This window comes from Poecile atricapillus, chromosome 3 (assembly GCF_030490865.1).
Source record: "Poecile atricapillus isolate bPoeAtr1 chromosome 3, bPoeAtr1.hap1, whole genome shotgun sequence".
In the NCBI taxonomy this organism is placed as follows: domain Eukaryota; kingdom Metazoa; phylum Chordata; class Aves; order Passeriformes; family Paridae; genus Poecile; species Poecile atricapillus.
This window is the reverse complement of record NC_081251.1, coordinates 23,737,733-23,762,693: the sequence shown is the minus strand read 5'-3', so window position 1 is coordinate 23,762,693 and position 24,961 is coordinate 23,737,733. Positions and strand designations below refer to the sequence as shown.

Below are 24,961 nucleotides of genomic sequence, written 5' to 3'. Positions count from 1 at the left end.
ACCAACATCAGTTGTATATTTAAAGAATAGCTTTATGCTTAAACTTCTCCTTACATTCAAACTTGGCTAAAATGACACACTGCAGCAAGGCTGAACACCATTTGCAGGTTTCCAAGGACATAATCAGATGAGTTTCTAAGCACATCTTCCCAAGATTGTATTAAAAGAAAAATACACATTTTTATAAAGGAGATTAATTTAACACAGACTTTGAATTAGGACTCTTATCACAATGAAAACCTTACAATAACAACAAACCCCTGCTTTTCAAGGGGTGCAGAAGGAAGCCAGAAAGCCAGACTCAAGCAGAATCTGTCTCTTTAACTAGCAAGAAATCCATGGGCCTATGCAGGAAAACACCTTGCTGGCTTATTTCATCCAGACTAACTAAAATGAATTTAACCAGCTCTCTGCAGGGGAAAGAATTGCATAGGGGGATGACTATGTTTCATACATCCTGCAAACAGCCTTTGCTTATTCCATTACACCACATTACATTCCATTACAGCAAGCAGAATCTTTACCACTGACATATGGCAAATAATGAGGTAACACAACCTCTTTACATCCCAGGACCCTCCCTGGTAAGGAGGGTGCACGTTGCCACCACTGAACATGACCATCTTCTCCATAGACATCATTGATTAGATACTGTTGTTATAGTTGCTGTAACGTATTTCTGGCCTAATTTACATGCTAACAATTGGAACTTTCTTTACTTAATTAAAACAGAAAAAATAATGTTAAAACTTAAGTTGAAGACAAAATGAGTTTGAGCACTGTCTGAAATAGGGACACTTTACTCATTTAAGCCTCTCAGTAACCACAAGGTCAATTTACTTTTTCAATACAGACACATGCACAAACACAAACTCACAATCTCTAAATAAGAAAAAAGAATGCTATTATGAATATCAAAACAATCTGTGAACTCTTTTTACCCAAGTCTCAGCTTATAAAAGTTTTGACAATATGGGGAGTCTAAGTCCTAATAACACAATTTTAAATAAAATGAAGTTTAACTGTTCTATATCAAGGCTTGCTTAGTTGTTTCTTTTTTTTTAGCTTGGCCAAAAAGGAAGGAAAAAAATTAATGCATAGCAAGTAATGGAAGCAAAGCACAGTGATTCTAACCACTGAGCCACAAACCATACAGGGAGTCATGAGAAAAGTCACTTGGCAGTAACAGTCATCCTTCAAATAGAAAATTATCAAGAGTTTGTTTTGGGTTTTTTTCCCCTCCTCCAGGCATAGCAGACAAAGTTATTAAATTCTAAGATGTCATTGCCATTAAAAATGATTGATCATTGTGATGACTAATTAACATTTGGTAGGAAAGGTTCTTGACTTTTAGAAGTCAAGCATATCTGTCTCTGACAAGCACACAGTAGTCCAAATGTTGTCTTTTGAAACAGAGGGTTTCTCTTTCGAAATAGTGGTTTCTCAAGGAAGGTACTATAGTTCATGTTCTAAGTCCAGATCCCCCTTGTCCTCTACAAGAGAGGATCACAAAGTTCCTGTCAATCATAAAGAAACAGTCAAATTTTCCTCAGTTTAATTAGAGGTATCTCTCTAATCACAGAAAGTAACTGTAAAAAACACAGAAATAAAACAAATCCATGATTACCATCTTAGTAGTTTGTGGATATCGGGCATGGCTCTTTTCTCCAACAAGCCTTTGCCATTAAAAAAGTCAAAGAAATGAGAAGGAAGGTATAAGCTTACTGGAGTCTCAGCTTTCATCTGGGCCCGCAACTTCTCTCTCATTTCTTTCTCATTGAATTTGGCACTTCTTTTTACATAGACTCCTCCATGCTATCGGAGAGAAAAAAGAAGGGAAAACATTAAATATTTAAGTAGTTTAATGTAGAATAGCTGACAGAAGAACAAACAAGAGACAATTGCAAGTCACCTTTATGACTCATGCTGCAAATTGCCTACAAGACATTTCCTCCTTCACAGAAACATGCAAAATTAATTTTACATTTGCATATACTTTAGTTCACAAAATCTGTTTAAATAAAAATCAGATATAAAAAAACCCCAGTGCATAAGAACCCTTGAAGTGTCTTGTTTAAAGGTGTTAAATAATTAACTAGAAGATGGTACTAGAAGTGACCCCAGGGTATTTATTCCAGACAATGCTGACATGAAGCCTCATTTGTGTATCGAGGGAAAATCACAGAACTGAAGTTACTCACATACAAGTACTTACAGGTCAATGCTTTCATTTCTATGTGCCCACTCTTAACTAATGCAAATACTGGGAATGCAAGTATCATACTTCTACATACAAAATTTATGAATAGCACAAAAGTAACTAGTGTAGGTCCTGAGAACCTCCAGGCACTTCACTAGAGAACCAAACTTTTAATAAAGAAGTTATATTCCAAGATAATAATTGAGTAAGTAAACCAAAATCTTCATAAGGCAAAGAATTTATAGAAGTATTTTTACTGAAAATTATTATTAAAAGTTAAACTTTGTCCTGTAAAAGATTCATTTTATAACTTGTTGCACACAATTTGTCACAAAACTGCAGTAAAAATACACACAAAGACAAATTTGCCCTATCATTTCCCTCTTCCACCACATTGTTTTATCTACAGAGAAAGAGGATGTAAACAAACATGCATCAACTATAAACTGTTGATACAATGAAGTCTGAAAAAACCCAAAATTAGCTTCCAAATAAAAGAATTTCAGGTTTAAGGTACATTGTTTTAATGGGTTTTCTAACTGACTCGGTAACTTGGAAATACTCTTTTCTGTTCAGCATGACAATTGGTATTAGGATTTGTCAGACAACTTCTGCCCATTCATGGTTTTAAAAGCTCTTAACAGAAAGGTGACAGTAAGATTAAAACTACTGAGCTGAGCCTCATTCAAATACCTGATATCATGAAAAGATACAGTACTTTGTAGAAACAGGGGTGGTGACTTTGTGCAGAGCTGTGTCCATGGACAGGAATAAAATTGGAGGGGTTAGAAGGAGGAGGGCAGAAGAGGTGGTCATGCAAAGTGCTTTCAGCCTTTGCTTTTCATGGTGTGGAGAGATGGCAGCTTAGCTAATGGTGTTTGATGTGACTTTTGAGTTGTTCTTCAGAAGCTGCAGTGAAAGGGAACAGAAAGCCAATGATGCAATAACTGCATACTAAATATTCTGTCTTAACTTTATCTTCTGTGGTTCCCTCCCAAGGTGAAGTAGCCAGATCTAACACTCTGCAGCTCTGCTGCTGTGACTGGCAGGGGACCAAAACCATGAACAGAATTCCCCAGCTCACTGAGCTTGGCTGTGGCATGGTATTGGGACCATCCCACAAGCAGTTTAACAGCTCCAGACAGAAAGCAGCATGAACAGAAAAACGTTTCTTCAGCTGTGTAGTAAACAGAGAGCCACATGTTATCTCCACACGCCAAATAAGACTGTTTTCAAGATCTGACAGTATTAAGGGAAACAGAAGTATAGTTATATTCAGACACTCAACACAACCACCCCTTCCAGGAAGGGCAAACTCAGTTCAATATAAGAAAAAGTTCATCTACTATATAAGACTTCCATGTAATGGGTAAGTCATCATTCTCTGTGAGCTCAGCTAGGTCAAGCTTTGATAAATGAGAGAAACCTGGAACTAAGGCATTCCCTTCTCATCAAATTACTATTCAGCTGTAGTAAACTAGAAAAATACTGAACTAACTTTTCCTTATTTGATTTGTGAACTTGGATAAATGAAATTACTACTGGGCTGTTTGGTCAGGGACACACACCATGAAGCCAAAGATAGATCTGGTGTTGCACGTCAGACATTTTAATGCTCAGAAATAGATTCACACTTCTCAAGTAAATAAGCACAGAGTCACGTAACATAAGAACAAAGTATCACAAGATCAGCGTTTGCTGCATTCACTCCAACCCCACCACTATGGCAGGTCCCTGTGGCTCAGGGGTACAAAGCCAAAGAGAGGCAGGACATATGGATAAAACTAAGGAACATCCAAAAGAGTCCACAAGCTGATGGTGAATAACAGAAACGATAAAGGCATACTTCCTATGATAAAAAATCAAGCAAACTGTGAGGTATCAAAAATACTGTTCAAAATTACATCCCAGCCTCATCAGGGGTATAAGATAAATAGGAACGAATTAGATGGTGTAGGTGGATAGGAGTGATGGGATGAATTGATAGCAAATGGCAGAGGCAAAAAAAATATTTCAGATCCACCCAAAAGTAGTAAAGATAGTTTTATGCAAAGAAATTGGTTCTACTTAATAAATCAGACTTGGAACATAATAGGTTAATTTAAGTGTTTTTTTCCTTTCCTTGCTATTAGATAGCAGCCTCAAAGAAGAATGCTAGTTATGTGATTGTATATAGCTCAAATTCCCCAATTTGTATTGCATTTCCTTTTCAGTAAGAGATCAAATATATGAACGCTCTTCAAAACAGATTTCTGGAAGTACTGTTTTTAAGGTTATAATTTTTTTCCGCTGTACTTTAAAAGCCCCTCTCTCAGTCAACAATGGATTGTGTTTACAAATATACTTCCTTTGTGCCTGAATTTTGCTCTCCTGGACATCCAGACCACGTTTATTTCCAAACAGGATGTTTACCTGAGGAAGGGAATATGAATTCCGTAAGCATGGCGTAATTATGTGGCTCTGGAAACTTTTAGTGGAGTGTAAGTGACATCACTGACAGAACATCAACAGGAAGGGCAGGAAGTGTTTTATGTTTTTGCACTGTTTGGTGTGATAAAAACAATAAAAATACCTATTAGCTTGCACTGCATCCCGTCTCAGTCATTTAAGCATATATGCATCACTGCTGCCTGTCAATTGTGTCACTGATTTAAATATATATATAAAAATATATATAATCACCCCCCACTAAATCATCCAAATTTTTTATTTTTTTAGGAGTTCAAAGCTGAATGGATTTTATTTCATATATACATGTTTTGATTAAAAATGTAGGTGACATTCAGATTAATTTCCACAGGAACCTCCTTTTAACAGTCAATATACCACTCAGGAAACCAAGCACCGGATATTCCACATAGCAAAAGTAATTTTCCAAAATCTTTAAAAAAATAATTTCTGGACACTTAGTGATAGTGATGGAATATATATCCTGTTAGTATTTTAACTAAAGCACACTTAAATCACCAGCTTTGTAATGACTAAAGGTAAGGACAAAGAGCAAAATATTTCCATGCAGCAGATCAGTCACTTTGGTGGGCAAAAAATATAGAGAAGCATTAAGGGCAAGCTTTAGACAACCGAGAATTCCATTTTCTCCTAATGCATACCCTTAGTGAGGTATGACAGGGTCTGACAGTTTGTAGTTATTTAGGGGACTGGGACAGCAGACCTATAATAAAAGAAATTGTGAATATTTTCCTAATTTTCTCTGCAGCATATGCTTCTCTAAACATACCAATTTTAGCAGAAATGATGGCAACCACTCATGCTGCAGCCTAGATCTATTGTCTACTCACAAAGGTGCTCATCCAAAAGACACCAAAGATTTTCAGCCATCAAGCTTAAGACACTGAATGTACTACAAAGATGAGGGAAAGAGTAAATCCTCCTATTTGGACATACCCCATATGCCTACTCTTCATACACTCCTTTACAAATTTATATATAGTTCCAATCATGCCCAGCATAATATTTTTCTCAGTGTTCTCCATGTTCTTGTCCTCTTGGTCGGGGCTGACAGTCAATTCAATCAAACTGTCTAATTCTATTACAAGTATTTTCCTAAGTGCATGTGCTGGGTTTTTTTGGTTTTGTTTTTCTTTTTTTTTTCTTTTCTTTGCCTGGGCAATGAGGTGAGGGAGAGAAAGCAGATAGATACTCAGAGAACACATTAAGATCAAACAGAGAAGACAAAGGAGAGAAGTCTTACTGAATAAGCATTTTTGAACCACTACCTAAAACTATCCATTTCTAGTCTAATAACTAAGCACCCATCTATACCCTGAAATAAGTCCCATGAAGCCATTTCTGCTCACCAAGAAAAAGGCCAGTACTTCCAAAACCATCCACCTCTACATTCTATTTTTTTTTTACATATAAATAGTTCAGCTTTCAGAAAAAGCAAAGAACAGACATGACAAATTCACAGAGGATTTTAGAGATGTAGGCTATCTACACTGCTCTCCACCATTTTAGACTGAAGATCATATCTACTCAGTATGTTGGCTGTTCAGTGACCATGGCCCACTGCTTCTCAGTAATCGTATACATTTGAGTCACATCAGGCTGAGCTCTCAGAGCAGAGGGAACAAAAGGAGTATTATGCAGAAAGAAGAGAAAGAAAAAGGTGGGAATACTGTTAGACTCAGTTTTTTGCTTAACTGAAGTCCAAAATAACCATTAACATTTTTGTGGAGGTGGTATCTGCCTCTCCTCCACACTATACTAAGATCCAATTTTTTCTCTTTTATATTCTGCTAAATCCAAAACAAGCAAAAAACAAAGAAATACATAAAGCAGTAATGTCAATTTACTCCAAATTTGTAGCATGATACACAGCAAAAAAAGCCTGTTTACACCTTCTGCTTAACCTTCTGAAAGCATGACTAGAAACCGGAGTTTTGGACTGTAAAATGAACAAAGTTTTAGAATATTCTGAAATACTCCTAACAGACTCTACAGTTTTAATTCTATCCATAATAAGTATTCATTTAGAAAAGTAAACTGAATCTTCAGCAACTGACTCTCAACTCAGATACACATCTAACTAAACTGAGTGAAACCAGTTGCTTTCATGTTCAAGTAATTGAATGCCAGCTCAGAACTACATCTTCAGAGCATGCATGGGAAACAGGGGGATCTTACATGTTTGACTCACAAACAGTGAGGGAAGAGTGAAGTGGCTCACCTGTGAAAAGTACCACCCGTACAGCGGAAGCCATTTTAAGCCATCTTTCAAGACATACCGGACATGCCCGAGCGCGTTCTGCCTGATTGCCAGCATGTCCGCGATAATCCAATCAACTGCAACGACAAAAGCCCAAAGTAATCAGTTAAATTACCTCTTAATTGCCACTGATGAAACCAAAAGTACATGTTGCATGTATAAATGTCATTAAAGGTTTTTGAACTATTAGTTCTTGCTTGTTAGGGCAAGCCTGGAAAGAGACACAGTAAACAGACAAGCAGATTTTTAAAATCTATAGAAGTGTTAAGCAAAAAAAAATACAAACCTGTACACTGATGATTTGATAAATATATTACATTTTCTTTATTTTTTGGCAAATCCCCGTAGACAATTACCTAAAAAAAAATTAAAAAATATGCAGTATTACTTTATAATTTATTTTCATTGCATATTAGGCAGTGATGAGATCCAATGCAGTAACTGGCTTTTTACTAGGAAAACAGTCAGCAAGTTAGCATCATCAACAGACAAACACCCAATCACTACAACAGTACCCACCACACAGACAACCGACTTATCAACAAAGCTGTAAATATTAATTAATGAGGGCTCAAGAAACTTATTCTGTTCTTTTGCCATAGTCCTAGAACTGGATCCATGGAAGATGACCTTCAGCCACAAGCTCCCTGCATTAATATAACGGAAGTTAATGTACAAAATCACCATTTAAATTATACATCTAATGAATAAGACATGCTTTAGCCAAACTCTTGCTATCATTCAATCTAAAATGGTAGATTTTCCCAGATTAGATCAAGAACAAGATCTCAGCCATTTGCCAAGATTTTAACCATTGAGAGTGAACAAAAAATCATGAGCTTGAGGGGTGCCTTTAAATTAGTCCGTGGCAGGTTTTTTAATATTTTTTGCTCTGTTACATTAATGACACACTTCAACCTTGTAGTTTCTCACCCCTGAAAGGTACTGGTCTACTAGCAAAATAATCTTCTGAGAGCATGACTAGAAAACAAGATGCTGATGCTGGAATCTCGGTCACACTTTACAATGGATTCATTCAATTATTTTCAAATATAAAATGAGAAATTTATGAATTTTAATTCTGAACCAAAGAACCAATGCAGCTGTTCAATCACTTTCAATAAACATTTTTATTACTTAATGAAGCCTAGTTTTTCTAACCACATTCTAGGTAGGCTTCCACCATTGTTCTGCCAATGGACATACCCCTTGTTTCTAGAAGATGGCTGTATCAGACAAACACACTACTTTGAAATTGTTCCATTTACCAAAAAAGCAAAGTGATATATGGAAGGTTTACCCACTTATTATCATCACTTCCCTAGTCTGGGCAATACTGGAATTTCATCAGGAATAACTAACATTCATAACTTATTTGGTACCATTTAGTATGCCAAGTCTCATATTGATCTTTATAGGTCTCTACCAGCATCAATGGAAATTCTGTCGATCTCTCAGGTAACCTGTGATACTGGATGGCTAATGCCTCATATTGCTAAGTCTAGGCAAAACCTCCACAAAAACACTATGTTTTGCATTCCTGCTGTTTCTTCTTTGAAAATACAACCACTCTGTTGATCAAGTTTTGTTTTCAAGGCCAAAACCAGATATTGGTGAACTGAGGTACTCAGTCAATATATGAACAAGAGATCATTCAGCATACAGTAAAAGAGGATATAACTTGAGTTATTTTTTTCCAAAAATGAAAAAGGCATGCACAATGAATTCTAACTGAACAAGTAACAAGTCAGTTGACAAGTATATTCTGAACAGTATCTGAGAAATCTGAACAAGATTCTGCTATAGGAGCAGTCTTCTCATTGAAGTACCAGAACTTATAACCTTACTGCTGACACTAGGTACCACACACAGATTACAGCAAGGTAGCAGTCTTGACCTTACAGTTGACATTACAGTTCAGGTGCACAAATTCCTCTGAAATAAATCCTCCTATTCTCACTTACAGAGTTAAAACTTAATTTTACAACTGCACACTTTCCCAGCACTGTTACCCACAACGTCCATAAACACTGTTTTCTTTAATTTCAAGCTAAGACTCCACTATGCAGTTTCTGGCAAAGAGAATTTTAGAGTAAGAGAGAAGGCCCAATACAACAAATCATTAAACCAGAAGGTCCTGAATGTTATTTGAGCTCTTCTAGAATGTAGGAAAAAAAACCCAAAAAAACAAGAAGAAAACAAAACCTGCCCTTGACCCCAAGAGCTTCTCCACACAAGAAACAGGGTTTGAAATATACAATTTATAACTTCACCTTGTAAATATTTCCACTTTAATGTACCAAGTCAAAATCTCAGTGCAATCAGACCCACAATTTAAAGCACTTGCTTTGGACTATTGCATGGGTAAAAACAAATATAACATTATTCCCATAAAAAAATGTATGCCGGTGTCTGCCAAATATAACAGTTAATCTGTGTAAATTTTTATTTCAGTTAAGACTGGATGGATCTAGTTCACTTTTTAACCCCAGAGGAACACCCACCCACTGTTCCTGTAAACAACTTCTATGCACAGCATTATGGCTTACCCTAAGGGTTAGATGTGTTTACATGTAATGGACCAAAATCTTTTACTCATGATAAAACACACAGCCAAACCGTTGGAGAGAACAAAAAATAAAAAAATAAAATAAAATTAAAAAAAATCTTATTTGTATTAGTTCTCATTAAACACATAAAACCTGGGTGTTTTATTTCAAAGCAAAGGTAAGAACGAGAACATCTGAAAGCTCTATTTTGTTTGCTCACATGGCTCAGCCTAAGAGGATGCACCAGCTTTATCTGCAGCATCATCCACTTCAGCACGGTCCATTTCACTATCTGGAGGAAAGGCTTATATAGTTCATCAAAGGCCAGCAAACAGCTTTTCACCTTAGACACCCCCAGTTAAAGAACTGGCTACAAACTTACAACTGTTACTAGAAGTAGCTAAGAATGGCAACTTCCAGCCTGCAGTCCCAGGAGACACCTACTCTGTGGGTACCCACGCAGCTCTCCTTCTGAGACTGAAGCAGTTTTGCTTTATCGGGCTTCTGAAAAGTACTCACCAAACACAACAGAGGGGTAACAGTTAAGAGCTTTGAATCCTCCAGAAATGCCCTTTTCCCTTTGAGAAGAATTATCTGATTGTGGATAAGCAGAAGAGTCTGCTCAGGACAAGACTGATTTCTGGCCACCTGATGTGTTCAGGTAAACCAGAGCACGTAATGTGTATTATAGCTGCAGAAGGAAATAATACAGTACTCTTCTTCATGGCCTCCAGAAAACCTTTGACACCCTGATGTTTTTTGTAGCTAACTTTGCAGAATTCCTTGCTGCAGAGGCTATGCAGCGTCAGACTCCTCATTTTGCTGGTGCAGAAGATGTTTGGGGGCCACAGTGAATTACAGAATCACAGGATATTCTAAGTCAGACTGAACCCACAAGGATCCTCGAGTCCACCTCTTAAGTGAATGCCCATAATGGGGACAAACCCATGACTTTGGTGGTCCTAGCACTGTGCTCTAAGGCACCATTTGAGTGACTCACCAGGGACAGCAGTGCAGAAACTGGAGTCCACTGCACCCATCTGTATTCAAGCCCCTTTGGAAGCAACCTGAAGACATCAGAGTGGCTTAAAGACTCCCAGCCCTCCTCAGAGGAGCAGTGGGTAGGGGGCAGGGGTGGTCTTGCCCCTTCTGCAGCTGCTGCTGGGGAAGGAGCACAGGACATGCAGGACATGCTTGGAGGCAATTTAAATTTCACCAGTGTTTCACATATTCCATGCATGGCTCTCCAGACACTACAGTATACATATATTCTACCTATCAGCTTAATGAGCTGATAAGTGCCGTGTCAGCCACAATGAAGCAAGTGAGGAACCTGCTCATTTAGAATAGAATCTGCTGTTCAAAAAAAGGCACAATGAAGTCAAGCAAAGAAAACAAGTCAAAAGGAAGAGCAACACGGCAAGCTTAAGTAAGCAGAGATTTGAGAGAAAATGTTTAAAATGAAGATTTAAAGTCTAACACTGCAAACATTACTTGTGTACATAACACTGAAATGTGTGCTTTTAGCCATGTTGTGGTTGTTTCACAGCCCAGTTCACAGTAATGGATAATACAGTTAGTGTTAATGTGGGCCTTTCACATCTGTTTACACAGCAGCACTGTCAAACTCAATACAGTGAGGTCTCAAATAAAGGAAACTGGATACTATTAGCTTCCTTCTGTGGGAAGGCTGGTACCCAGCTCCCATGGATGCCATACACCAAGCTGTTCACAGGCTCAGCAGCCACAAGACACACCTCAGGGTTTCCTGTCCAGGCGAAGCTTTGATGAACTAGCAGGAAGTTACAAGTAGCTCTGCTGGGAGAATGTACTAATTCTGTGATAGGCTGATCTCAGCATGCAAATGGGAGCTCCTGGGTGATCTGGTGACACCTGTTCCAGCTTCCCTACCAAACTGCTTTTTCCAGTACAATATATTCAACTATGGCTGTGCTAATGTGGTAGGACTAGCACGTAGCACTGTGGAACAGTCCCACATGGCAGCCACACCCAAATAACCCATAATTTGCACATGTTTTCACTGAAACAAGGTGGACACTCTTAGAGTTAAGAATTCTCTTTCTTGCTTATGAAATCTTTACATACCAAAGAAAATTAAATTGATAATTTAATCACATCCTAGCAATATCAGTTCAGTAAACACTGCCATGGCAAAAATAATTATAGGTAGAAGTAATCATGCTATCAGAAGACCTGCTTGCAGGTCAGCTGGTGATCACATCAAACTCCTAGAAAAGAGATTATCTTAATATTGTAATTGGATGTGGCTGATAATGGCAGCAGTTAGAAGCTGATCTGAAAGCAGGTCTTCTGATAGTATGACTTCTGCTTCAGCAGCATTAAGGCCACCTGGTTTGCTGGTAAAAACTTGGGTCATCTCATCTGATGTTTATCAGCCTACCAGCACACTCAGTCTTGGCTCTCACACTTCTTAAGCCTCCTCCCTTCTCTATTTAAAGAAACCAGGTGTGAATTGAAGAATGATGTTTCATCTTTGCCATTACTTCAACAAAACTTATCTTCACTGGAGTACTTTGTGAAAGCAGAGCACTGTGATCAGGAAAAATATGAGCTTCAAGCACAGGCAATAGCAACTGGAAAGAGGGATAAAAGTAGGATAACAGAGGGAGAACATTCCTTCCCTCTTCTGGAGAATGAGCCGAGGCATCAACACCTAAAAAGGACCATACAGACTTCCTATTCAGGTGCACTCTCCTCACAAAAAGCACTGCTCTCCACTTCGCCATTTCTTCACTATTAATAATTGGGACTGTGTGCTCTCTGGGACAAGAGCACCTCTTTGTTAGCTGGGCACTACTACAATAGGTCTACTAAAATAAATAGTATCCTAGGACATAATTCTCACCTGTTTGTTACAAACTCTAGATACAATTTTCTGGTGAAAGGATGGAGCTTGCATAACAAACCACCAAAACAATTACCTCGTAGCTAGCAGTTTCTGGAGTCAACATGTACACCGTGCAAGCTGACCTGTGCAGCACTGCTGCAGGCATCTTCAGCAAAGTTCTTTAAATTCTCTTAGATTAAAAACCTGCCTCATGTCACTAGTCCTTTGAACTTCCAGAGAAAGCACTTCACACCATAGAATCTTTTTACCCTGTTTGACTAGAAGCAGGCTCAAGGCAGGATACAGACAGGGAATCTGTACTTGGGGCTGACAAAAACAGGTTTTTAGATGTCTTACTATAAGAATTTTAAATGTTTATTTTTCTTCACAGAAGACAAAGAAGCACTTTTATTCACATTTAGTAGATACAGGTTTCACTTCCCTACAGCATAAGGAATATGAATAGAACAGAAGGGGAAAGACTTTGATGTTATTAATTGTATTTTCTCTAGATCTGAAAAAAAAAAAAAGTTTATAAGTTTTCTAAAAATACCTTTAGCACATGTAGCTTTAAGGTAACGATGATACTATCACCACATGTCATAACCTCTTTAGGGACTATCTGCTCAACACAGATTTACACAAGTCTGAAGTCTGCTGCTCAGAGAGCTCTTGCAACCTCAGCAGCAAACCATAAAATCACAAAGCTATCTGTTTTATTGAAGCAGAGTTCATTCAAACATTCTTCAATCATGTCTTTACTGGGGTTCAGTAAAAAAAAAACAACTATTGCTAAGAGATTAAGCTCTAGAGAATATTGAAAAGATTCCTATATGTAATGTAATTAATTTTTTTTAATTTTGACTTGATTCAACCAGAGAGCACAGAACTTCAGAAAATACACTTACTGGCATCTGATTTCTTTTGTAAAAAAACTATAGTAGGAACCTATTTAGATTAAGTAGGACTAAATTATATCATTAAATGTTAAATATGAAGTCTGTACATTCTTACTTTCATACTATCTTTTAACCTTACGGTCTAAATTGACAAACTTTCATGAGTGGCTATTCTTCATTCCATGTACCAGATACATGTATAGAAGTAATTTTGTTCTGATGTTGACTGTAAAGGCTTTACAGTTTCTGAGCTGAATTAAAGATAACTGTCCCCTGTACTCCTTAGCTCTCTGATAAATCCTTAACAAAATTTTAAAAATGGCATCTGTATATCTTAAATGTTCCAGTCTTGATAACATGAAAAAACCCCAAGATTTATCATAATTTTAATTTTAAGACACTGATGTCTAAAGTCTGGAAAAATCCTATTTTCAGGGCCCAAATAATTTACAGGTCTTTCTCCACATTACTTGCTTTTGATTACAGTGCAGTTCAATGGCATGAACGCACCAGTACAATCAGTGACCACCTGGGAAAAATCAAAATTAGCGCATTTAAGTTTCATCATAAATCACCAGCAATTAATTTTTTTTAATACTAACTGCACATACTTCAGTCCTATGTGAAAGGTTATTATTTATATGATGAGATTTCAATGGGAGTATTTTTCTGAACATTTGGCATATGAGTATTACTTAAAACCTAAACATGTCTTCTACTACAAGAGTGGAAGTAATAGGAAGTAATGTTGCAATAGAAGAAAGTGTCCTTTATAAGCCTTTTGCATCTCTGGAGACTTCTTCATGCACATTTTTTGTAATTTCCTTAAAAGAAGGGCAAAAGCATGCACCCACACTTAATGTAACCATTGTTTACTTTATTACCCTTCTGTAGTGCAGAATATGTAATGTTCATATCAGCTCCCTCTGGAAATACCCTTTGCCCACTACACATGATCAGGAAACCTTGTGGCAGCTTGCAGTGTTTCCTCCAGCCAGAGCTCTTTGTAATAGCAACTTTGCTTTTAAATGCCCTGGACTCCAAGGAGGAGTTGTTTGCATCTTTATTTGTAATATTGTTACAGTAAGTGTTTGTATCAAGTACAGACTGAAAGCTGCTGTGAAGCTATCAGTGAGTTGTCATGAATGAGGATGATTATGAAACACCTCTAGTCTCTGCTTGTGATTGTGGAATAGGATTTTTGAAAGCTTCTCCAAACATCGTCAGTAAGTATTTACAATTTAAGCACTCTGGACTTTCACAGTGAGACAAAGGAATCACAACCCAGCATAAGAACATGTAGGGAGGTATCTGCAACAATTCTGGCCCCAGAATTGAACACAGTAAACTGATCAGCCTCAAAAATGACCACATTAAAATCCCTCTCATCTGCTCGCCACCACAGCATGTGAATGAGCCAGCTCACCTGCAGCTTGCTCGTAACTATGTACTATGTTTGCTTACTCAAAAAGAAACATGCATACCCTCAGATTTGCAAGTAGCCTCCCTTAGAAAATGGAAGAAAGTAAGTCTTTGAGTCAATCCCTAAGTTCACCAGATAAAATTATTTCAACTACCACAATACAGTTCAAAGCAATCCAAACTAATATTTTTTTTATATCTAGTCATACACCAAAATATAAAATTGACCAAATCATGTATAGTTCATCTTATGTTTAAAAATCAAACTAGCATAAATGCTATTTCCTACTCCTACAGAGGACCTAGTTGTAACAGAGAAGATGACAAGTAGTATGTGACAGAATGAAATGAACAAAAGAAAATAATTTCCCTGACTTTATATACCAAATCCCTTCATAGGATAAATTCAAACTGACAGAAGATAGATTAAAGAGTATTTTTCCCCTGAGAAGATGTGCTTCCTCATAATTGTAATGTCAAAATCCCTGACATCTGAGCCTACTTTGTCTAACATAACTAAAACTGAGAAAAAAAGGATATCCCGCCTGCAAGCCTCAGGCAAAAAGTTTGAAATAACTGCACTCAAATTTTTAACTATGAACAGAATCTTCTCTTCACAAGAACAGTGTCCCATGGTAGGTTACCAGGAGAAAAAAACATCTAAATTAACAATCATCCTTACATAAAGTATCTGGACATATTATGTAAGCAGAAGAAAAGTGCAGAGAAGAGCGTAAAACTCCATGGCCCAGCATCTACCAGAACACAGTAAAACACAAAAAAAGTAAAGGGTATAGAACTCATACAGGTTAAAAAAAAGGTATTTACACAACTTTCATTTTCAAATGTAACAAATTATGCCAAGTCAGGACAAACTGTATTGAAAAATACATATACGAAAAGTCTTAAGTTAGTTAAAAAAGTATATCTATATAGAAAATTTTAAAATTAACCCCTGAGATTGCAAAACTTACTGGTCAAACACTTGGAATCAGAATTTGTAAGGGCATTCAAACATGCCCTTTGACTCCTTAGCTTTTCCTACCTGACACATACTTTCTAATATTTTCATAAGTACACACAGCTAACATAAAAATGTAAACACACACTTAAAATTGTGGACTACGGCAGATAAGGCTGATATAAAATCCAGATTCAGTTGTGACTTGCCATATAGAAAACATGTGATAGGCAAATCTCCATACAAAGCTGCTGATTTATGAACCCAAACAGCAGTTTTGGCTCAGGAAGCTGATACTTGATTTCTAAAAATGCTAACAAGACCTCAGTTTTAAATTTATTTTATTTTTCATATATCAGACAGTAAGTGGAGGATGATCCGGACCAGCACTGAACATGGAACCTCTCCATACTAAATTCTTTCTAGATTGCTCCAAAGCCAGATCTGCAGTAGACTGGAACTCTAGATATTGTTATATTGGTATATTGTTGAACAAAAGTCCTGAAGCATCACTTTCACCTTCATATCTACAGTCAAAGGCACAGAATAAAAATTAAGATATATGCAAACATCTGGTTTGCAATATCTAAACCAGAAAGAGCACAAAGTTAACATACCTAATCTATTTTTGCTGCCTCATACCACAGTCGAATGTGTGAGTCTAAAATTAAGCATACATTTCAATTTGAAAGCTGCATCCCTCAGGCTTAGCAGGTATCACTTAATTTCTTAGCTGTATACTACAAAAAACATATATGCCTAGAGACAGCTGTACACTGAAATCTCTAATGAAATGAAGCAGAGTAAATCCTCTTAATGGAGCCAGAAAAATTTAATCGCAGCTGAAAAATTTCATTGGGCTTCTTTCAAAAGTTTACCACACAAATGTGATATACTTCACTACCTTCTCCTAGTTTCTTTTCACTCTTCACACTGCACCAGTCCCCAAATTTCTATCACTCCCCCAAGACCATTACTTCATTATTTCTACCATCACAAATTACAAGTATGATTATTTTAACCTCTCAACATGCCTCCCAACAGCTAACAAGGTTTCACAAATCAGCAATGTAAGCAGGCACTAACTGAGTTACTGGCACAAGTAAAAGAACAAGGAAAGCTCAAGCCCTCGGAGGCTGCTCAGCTCCAACCTGAGCTTAGAGGTTTGCCTTGATGGCAGCCCTGCACCTTCCTGCTTAGCTCCCACACCATTCCAGTATCTTCCCTCTCCTTAGCTGCCACACAGGCAGGAGGGCTCAGGAAACTCAAGGGTAGGTTCACAGACCCAAGGCTCATGCCAAAATGCAACTGCCAGGACTTTCCTTCCAAATACAACTGAAGAAGGGTGAAAAGTTACATTTCGTTTGGACCTTCTGGTTATGTCATTTACTTGGGAAATGGGTCCTCAGCTAAAGAGGAAAACCCTGTAACTCACATCTACCGACAAGGAGCAGTCAGAAGCCAAACCTTCACCCTGCCATGATGAAGCCTGGTTATGATGCCTCCCTCCCTCAGTGCGGAGAGGGAAGAGTCAGGTTCCTAAGAGATGATAACCACCTCACCAACAGCACCAGAAGCACCTTCTTGCATGCTGCAACTTGGCTGTTCAACTTGGGCTGCCTCTTGCCTTCTCACCTCCACCTTGGGCCCTAAAAAATTACCTGTTGGACAGCTGAGCAGCTTCAAAAGGAAAAGCAAGAAGTGAAGACAATCTTGTCTGGGAAGGTTGCTGTCCTGGGAACAGAGATGGGCACAGACACTTTTCCTGCAAATTGGCCAACAGCTCCAAGACTAAGCATACATCCCAATCTCAGACACCAAGTTCTCCTCACATTTCCGAGAAAGCCAAGATATGAAAAAAAATCCGGGCTCTACTCCACTGGAAAGTATTGTCAAGAGTTCAGCAGCACATCTGCTCCACAAAGTTTTAGTTTGCTTTAAATCTAAATACTTTTCAACCCTATTGAAACACAGCAAGTCCAAGCTTCAACATCAATCCAGGAAGCACACTGCGCTGTTTAACAAGCATCTCTTGTATTTTATGAAATAATTGTTTAGCTCTACTAAAGAACACCAAGGTATTATTTGATTCTTATAGCCTTTCCAGAGTCCAGTAAAGACAAGAAAAAACAGAATTTCATAATGTCTTTAATAAAAACACAGCTTCCAAAAATTCTATTCATCAAGAAGTGGGAGTAGGGAGCACAACTAACACAAGTACTGAACAAAATCCACGTGCATTAATTCAATTATGGATTTCATTCAATTGTCAAAACCTTTCAGATGAAAATGATCCTTTAGGAAGCAGTCTGAGTGATGATTTAGTTATTGTTTCTTCACCAGCATTCAGTACAAAACATCACACACAATTAAAACAAAAAAGCTGGAGAACGTTTAGTCCTCATTTGATCTGAAACATGTGCACAAACACAATAGGCATTAATTTCATCACCCTGACAGCAACTGGGATAAGATGCTCAGGGTCAGAGAGAGATGAGAGCATTCATCATATTGAATTACTAGACCTTTCAGCCCTTCAACCCTTCAACATGCATATTTGCAGCCATCCTGGTTCTCACATTCTATGGTAGGACTCAACTATATATAGTCTGTTTGAAATGGAAGAGACCAGACTTCCATGACACAGTAAAGAGAAAAGCAGTAACACAACCACAGTTCATCAGCTACTTGATAATTCAGAAACCTGGGGCCAAATCAACTATTAGCACTCACACGTGCAAGTTCTCTGAAGCGCATGAATTGCACCTGTTTTTACCAGGGACTGCTTTAGCTCATCACTGATAAAATTAACATCCTTTGCTCTGTGATACTCTCTGTACATAGAATTCTTCTCACTTTATACAATGTTCAAGCACCTTGTATATATTCCTCCTAGGAAACAGTACTGTAGGACACCTGCATCTTACGGCAGGACAGGTGCAAAGCAACACAGGGCCAGAGCAGGGACGTTTTCTCTGTGCCACTTTCCTATACCACATCTACACATTTTCATTACTCTGAGTATACAATCCTAGAGATTACTGAGGAGCACTGTCACAATGCCACAATTAATTAATTTCATATATTTATAGCTTCTTAATAGAATTCATGGATGCCAGCTACACTGTAATTGCACTGACAAATTTACACAACATTATAGGATTTCACTTTATAGTCACACTGGCTCTGTCAAGTTTACCTCACAGCACTGGGACGCTGTCACTGCTTTCTGTACTCTCAATACTGGTTCTTCAGTCTTCTACTGCCAACTCTTGCATGACAGTCAGCAAAAAGGACTATTTTTGTCAATTCATTAATGAATTCTAATATTATTGGAAAACCTAAACTGATGCCAAGTTAGCTTGAGTTCTCTTAGGCTTTGTAAAACCAAATTGTTTCAGTGGAAAAAAACAGTCTGACCCAAAATTTAAAAAGAGAAAGTATTTACAAGTAAATACTTTTTTACTTACCAAATAAAAAGCTTTTACTCTTACTTCATGAGCCACTCTCTATGACCTAAAATATCCAGAGCTCACAGCAATTATAGCTCTGCAATTATATCTCAAGTCAAATGCTTAAGAGAAAGGGAAAGACTAGTGTTTAAAGATTTTCTATCATGCAGATCAGGTTATCACCTTATTTAGTTACATTTCAAAACAGAGGAGCTTGCTACAAAGATAAAAAGCCTTTCTAGCACGAATTACAGTTGTTGTTTTTAAAGAACTGGCTAAGAACATCCAAGTCAACAAGACCAAAAAAAAGAAGAAAAATACACTTGTGCATGCAGTCGTGAGGGGGAGACAGATTTAGATACTTAATGGATTAAGAGCAAATGACAGAGAGAAACATCACCTCTTGACAGATAAAAAAACCCAGAAAATAAATACCACAATACATTACTATTTAGTCAAAAAGACAGTCATCCATGTTTATGGTCATAACTCTATTAATACCCACTCACATTACTGGGAATTTTGACAAATTATTTTAGAATCAGACACCTTAAATATCCACAATTGGTTCAGAGTGTTCTTGTATTGAAAAACCACAAATTCCTTAATGCAAAACCAAAGAAAGCTACACAGTACTTAACATTAAGACATTTTAAATACAGTAAGACAGCAACAGTGCTAACAAAAAGTCACTTAAGCATCTGTAGAATCCTAACAACTTGAGTGAGACTACAACAAAAAGTTCCAGTACTCTGATGGATGAGGTTGCTGTCTCCTATTTACCCAATTACAAAAATAAATATCCCAACACACGTCAATCGATTGAATAAATTAATAGTCCTGAAAGAGATGGAGAATTCCTCCCTCCCATGACTCTTATGGTGCCTTAATGCTGGTAGAGCCCTACAGCTGCCTTTATGAAGCTACTATTTTTGCTGGTTTATTAGAACTAAGTTAAATGATGCTACACTTCTGCACCTAGTTACAAGCCTTAAGACAGCCCATCCACAGTAGCTCTCAGGTTACCATCCCAATCTCACACGCTCAGGCACATGGTTAACTTTCCACTGTGAGTTTCAAGTTAAAACACGTGCAGCATTCACAAGAGCAGGTCTCAAAGGATACCCTGTTTCTCTCCTTTAAAGAACTGGGGGACTATCTTCCAGTTAAAGGAAACACAGATTTTAAGGGTTACAGCTCTTGTATCTCTACACATGTACTGTATTTTTCAAACTTTTATTTACCTTCCAGTCACGGTTACTATTTTATTTTATCTTATGACATATGCCTCCTCTTCCACCATTTCTTATCATTAGTTGTTGTTCACTGTGACAAAGCTATTTCAATATCATCCTAATCGATCTATAATATAATTGATCATCACCATTTTTGTGTATGAAGTTTATCAATGCAATGAAAGAGAGGTCAGCAGATGATGGCTGCCTTGTTGTTTCTTTTGGTCACCATTTTCCTTTCTTTAATGTCACAGGCATTTTTTGGATAAAAGTTCTTTTTAAAAATTCTAAGCGTTTGCTACTGTCTGCACAGCAGTTGTAGGCAGCTTGAACAGCTTGTCCATTACAATCTATATATTAATTTTTGACTCTCATTCTTGGAATAGATTAAGTTAAACTTCTACGCCACTGCTTTCAGCAGTTAATGACCAAGGTCTGTTACTACACATCAAGGTCTCTGCACTAGAAACTCAACATAAAACAGAAGGCACTAAAACTGTAAATACCTGTGAACTACTGCTCCTTCTTCCTTTTTTTTTTTTTAAATACATCAAACACAACATAAGTTAGCCTATTTGGACAAGAGGTAAAGTGAAGAAGTTACATAAATTACAAGCTGAATCAAAAACTACCACTAAAAGAAGATCTTGCTTCAGTTTTGTATCCGTTCTATTTACTCTGATATCTAACTATGCGACTCTTGTACATTTAGCTGGTTTTGTGGGTTTCCCAAGAGTCAGTATGAAAGAAAGGCCTACAACTGCACTTAGGAGTGAAAACTAGGGGAAAGCCTGATTCTGAAATAAGTGCTTCATTAGAGAGTGGAAAAAGGCCTTAGCTGTAAATATGAGAAGATCTTATGAGCTCTGTCATCTGTCAAAATGTATTGGTATTCTTTGCTCTCAGGCTGACCTAAAGCTAACACTCACTTCAAACAGCCTTCTGTATATTCAAAAAATTTTGAAGGTCATGTTTAGGCACAGAAAGCATCTGTCATTTATTATTTTTTTACATGCAGAATTAAGTCTCCTTGCCTACTTTCCAAATTACAGACAAATATATAACCTCTCAAGCACTGAACACTTTGTGAGGTATTATCACCTGAATGCAAATACCCTTCTGATCATACAAGAGAGGCCTCCAATTCCAACTTATTAACCTGAAACCGAGATACTGAATAATCATAATCCATGGCTGATCCAAAACTTAAGGGCCAAAGAGTGACATGAGGCGGACTGCACGAAAACTGAAAATCTGTAATAACTGAGAGATTAAATAATCTATTTATTAAAAATTTGTACGTGTATTATGTACAGTTATAACTGATGACAGCATTCTCATCTGCTGCCAATTTAATACTACAGATGTGCAGCACAGGCCACAGGGGTTCAAAGTGTGCAAAGGCGGCTGCCATTCAAGTGCTGACAGAGCACGACCGGTGTCGCATCTCTTCCGTTTCCCCGACCTGCAAAACGAACACAACACCAACACTCCGTGAAAAGCATCACCAGAGGAGCAGCGGCGGCTGCGGAACGAGGCGGATCCTCTGCGGTGCCGGGCACAGGCCACGGCCGCACCTGCCCGCGGGCCCCGCGGCGGGCGGCCCGAGGGGCCGGGGGGGCGAGCCCGGAGCCGGCACCACGGCCGGCCGCTCCCCGGACCGCCGGAGCCCCCCTGCCCTGCCCTGCCCGGCCCGGCCGGCTCACCTGCACGCCCGTGTAGTTCTCGAAGAAGAAGAGCACCATGCTCTGGTAGATGGTGTACAGCCGGTCATCCACCTCGCGGTAGAAGCGGGCGGGCAGCACGGCGGAGAGCAAGCGCCAGGCGCCCCAGGCCAGCATGTAGGTGGGCGCCGTGCCCATCATGACGGCGGCGGGCAGCACGTAGCGCATGGAGTAGGTGTGCAGCACCAGCGACAGCAGCATCTTCCCGCTGCCCCCGGCCTCACCGGGACACCCACATGGGCGGCGCGCTCACACACAGCCCCGCAGCCCCGCCGCCCGCATCGCCCGCCGCGCCGGGCACTCCCGCCAGGCGGCCGCCAAGCAGCAGCGGCGGCTCCGATCGCGGCCGGGAGGGACGGGGAGAGAGAGAGAGCGGCGGGAGAGGGCACCGGCTCACGGCTCCTCCAGCGCCGCCACCGCCACCATCTTGCCCGGCGGAGGCGGAGCCGCGCCGCAGGAAGGCGGCCCCGGGCCCGCGCCGCTTCCGGGCGGGCGGGAGGGGCCGGGCTGGCGCCGGGCCGGGCCCGGGACCGGCCCCGCGAGCGGCCCGGCTTGTGGTACCGACACTGTCCGCGTCCCCGGCACTGTCCCGGCCCCATCCTCTGTCCCGGCCCCATCCCCATCCCTCCCCAGCCAGAAGCGGGTGCAACGGGGGCCGGTCTGTTCGGCCCCGTGCGAAACGAGGCACACGCATTTATAACTGATGAGCTTAGTTTTTATTAATTATATCCTAGCATAGGTTATAAGAAAATTTACTCCTTTTTCCTGGCCGTCGCCCGCCCCGTCGCCACCCCCGCGCTTTCGGCCTGTGAGTCCAAAGCGGAGCACTAAAAAACACGGCGGCTCTCCCTTTGCCAGCTCCAGGCACAGCGATGCTCGGGGTTTAGGAGGCATTTCACATGCCCAGTTTGCGCTTGGACGCCTTCTTGCACAAGCAAGCAGAGCCTGCCCCGCCTCCCCTCTTCTCTGCCCCCCAGCCTCTGCCCCCCAATAACCTGGCGGCAGCAGAAGCCAGCGGCACCCTCTGCTTTTCAAGAAAATGCGAGAGGTCTTGCAGAAAACAGTCTAATGACCTTCCCAGAAGAAATTCCTTATTAAGCTCTAGGCTGTAGTGAAGTATCTATTCCTTGTCTTTAAAAAATAAGTTCTATCCTGAATCTTGTGGAAGTCTCATTCTTTTGAAAGAAGTGGATGTGCAATACCTTCTGCTAAGACCTGTTTCCTTTGCCAAGTTTTAACTGGGACAAGCTTTGTTCTTTGCTGTTGTTGACCTCGTGCTAGCTGGTGTTCAGTGTGTGTTGAAAATGGCATCCTTCAGTTCATTAGTCTTAGGTATAAAAAGACATGTCTTTACCAGTTTTAGAATGTTTCATTTTTTTTTGCTTTGAATGTTTCCCCCCCATATTACAAAGACTGACAGTATTTTCTTTGCTGTATTTTACCTTGCATGTTTTCCTTTTTTGTTACTGTCTGAATTTTATTTTTTTCCTTCCAGTTAATGCTTTTTTGGCATTCCTAATCTTTTACCATCCCATACCACACACACGCACATGCCCATGTTCACGTCCTTTGTTTCTCCTTTTCATAATTTGATATTTTCTACGGGTTCTTTTAATGTATTTCCTCTCTTTTAGAAGTATATGTTCTCCAACATCTAGATACCATTTTATTTACATAAAAAGTACAGAGTCCATGTACTTGGGCTTAGGGCTAAATTTCCTAGTGTAATTATATCAGTACAATGTCGTAATATGGGGTTATAATGTCTGCAACTGAATGAAACTCAAAGTTTTCCATTCAAGAAATGAATATACCACAGTGATGAGGCCGGGGACTCTGCTACCAAGTCCTTGCTTTTCTTGATTCATAAATGCTTTTTATTGTAGATCCCTCTGAACTGTGCCCCAGGAATTTGAATACTGGTTTTCCGCATTATAGACGACAGAGGCAAAATAAGAATGTTCTTATATTTGCTACAATTTGTCATTTCTAGTCTTATGAAAGCACAGGCCCCAATTACACCTCCTTTAAACAAATTGCTTCCTGGGCATTTTACTTTCATCTGGAATAAGAAAAATCACTCAATTTAGGATGATTAGTACTCCAGTCAGATATTAAGATATAATTCAGATATTAAGACTTCAAACCTGTTTTTATTTTCTTCTGTAGAACAGCCTTGGCTTTTAAAAGAATAAAAAAGTATGAAATTTTTGGGGAAAATCACTAGTGAGCCATTTTTAAGGTGCTCCATCTGTTTTGTTTGAACATAATTATTTGCTATGAACCTTACTATTCTAGTGTTAGGTTATTCTGCTGGTGGTTGCCACACCTAAAGTAGACAAAGTCACCAAGCTCTGGAAAAAAAATTGTATGTTAATCTGATAGTGAAAAATACCTCTGTAACTGCCTCTAGAAGGAACACAAACTGTGTCACTAAGTGCCAGCTCTGAATGTTAAGGTAGTTTCCCATTCTGCTACTCACAAAACGGTGTTTCACAATTCCATCACCTACTCACTGCAATTGTCTAAGCAAAGCCAGATAACATTAGATACAAATCAATCTCCCTTGAGCTTTAAAATTTAAACCTTTATAGATGGTCTTGTCTTCAACAGTATCGTGGGAGATGATTTATTGGTATCAGTTTTGCTGATAAATGTTGAGAAACAAGGCACAGATATTAAGGCCAAAGATCTAGATCCAAATAAGAATTTAAGCACCTAGAATTCCTAGGGTCAAGGACTTTGATTGGGAGCTTAGGCTTGCTATAAAGTGCATGTGATGTGGAGACCTAAGCAGCACGTAACAGGATCCATGGCCATCATCACTGTGCAGGAAGTTGATTACAGTTAGCAGACTCAATATGTGTTTGTGTAAGGTCAGGTAAGCTGAAACACTGAGGACAGCATTGTGGCCTAAGTAT

General features: G+C 39.1%; 1 protein-coding gene across 1 annotated transcript in view; it reads right to left on the bottom strand.

Moving 5' to 3' along the window:
* Positions 1 to 22,495, bottom strand: part of AGPAT5 (1-acylglycerol-3-phosphate O-acyltransferase 5) — a 55,799-nt gene extending 33,304 nt beyond the window's left edge. The window contains exons 1-4 of the mRNA XM_058835513.1: positions 22,023 to 22,495; positions 7,216 to 7,285; positions 6,891 to 7,006; positions 1,726 to 1,815 (exon numbers count right to left, since the gene is read on the bottom strand). Of these exons, the coding sequence (XP_058691496.1) occupies positions 1,726 to 1,815; positions 6,891 to 7,006; positions 7,216 to 7,285; positions 22,023 to 22,241 (495 nt within the window). The 5' untranslated portion in view covers positions 22,242 to 22,495. The remainder of the gene's footprint in view (positions 1 to 1,725; positions 1,816 to 6,890; positions 7,007 to 7,215; positions 7,286 to 22,022) is intronic.
* Positions 22,496 to 24,961: the final 2,466 nt, after the last annotated feature.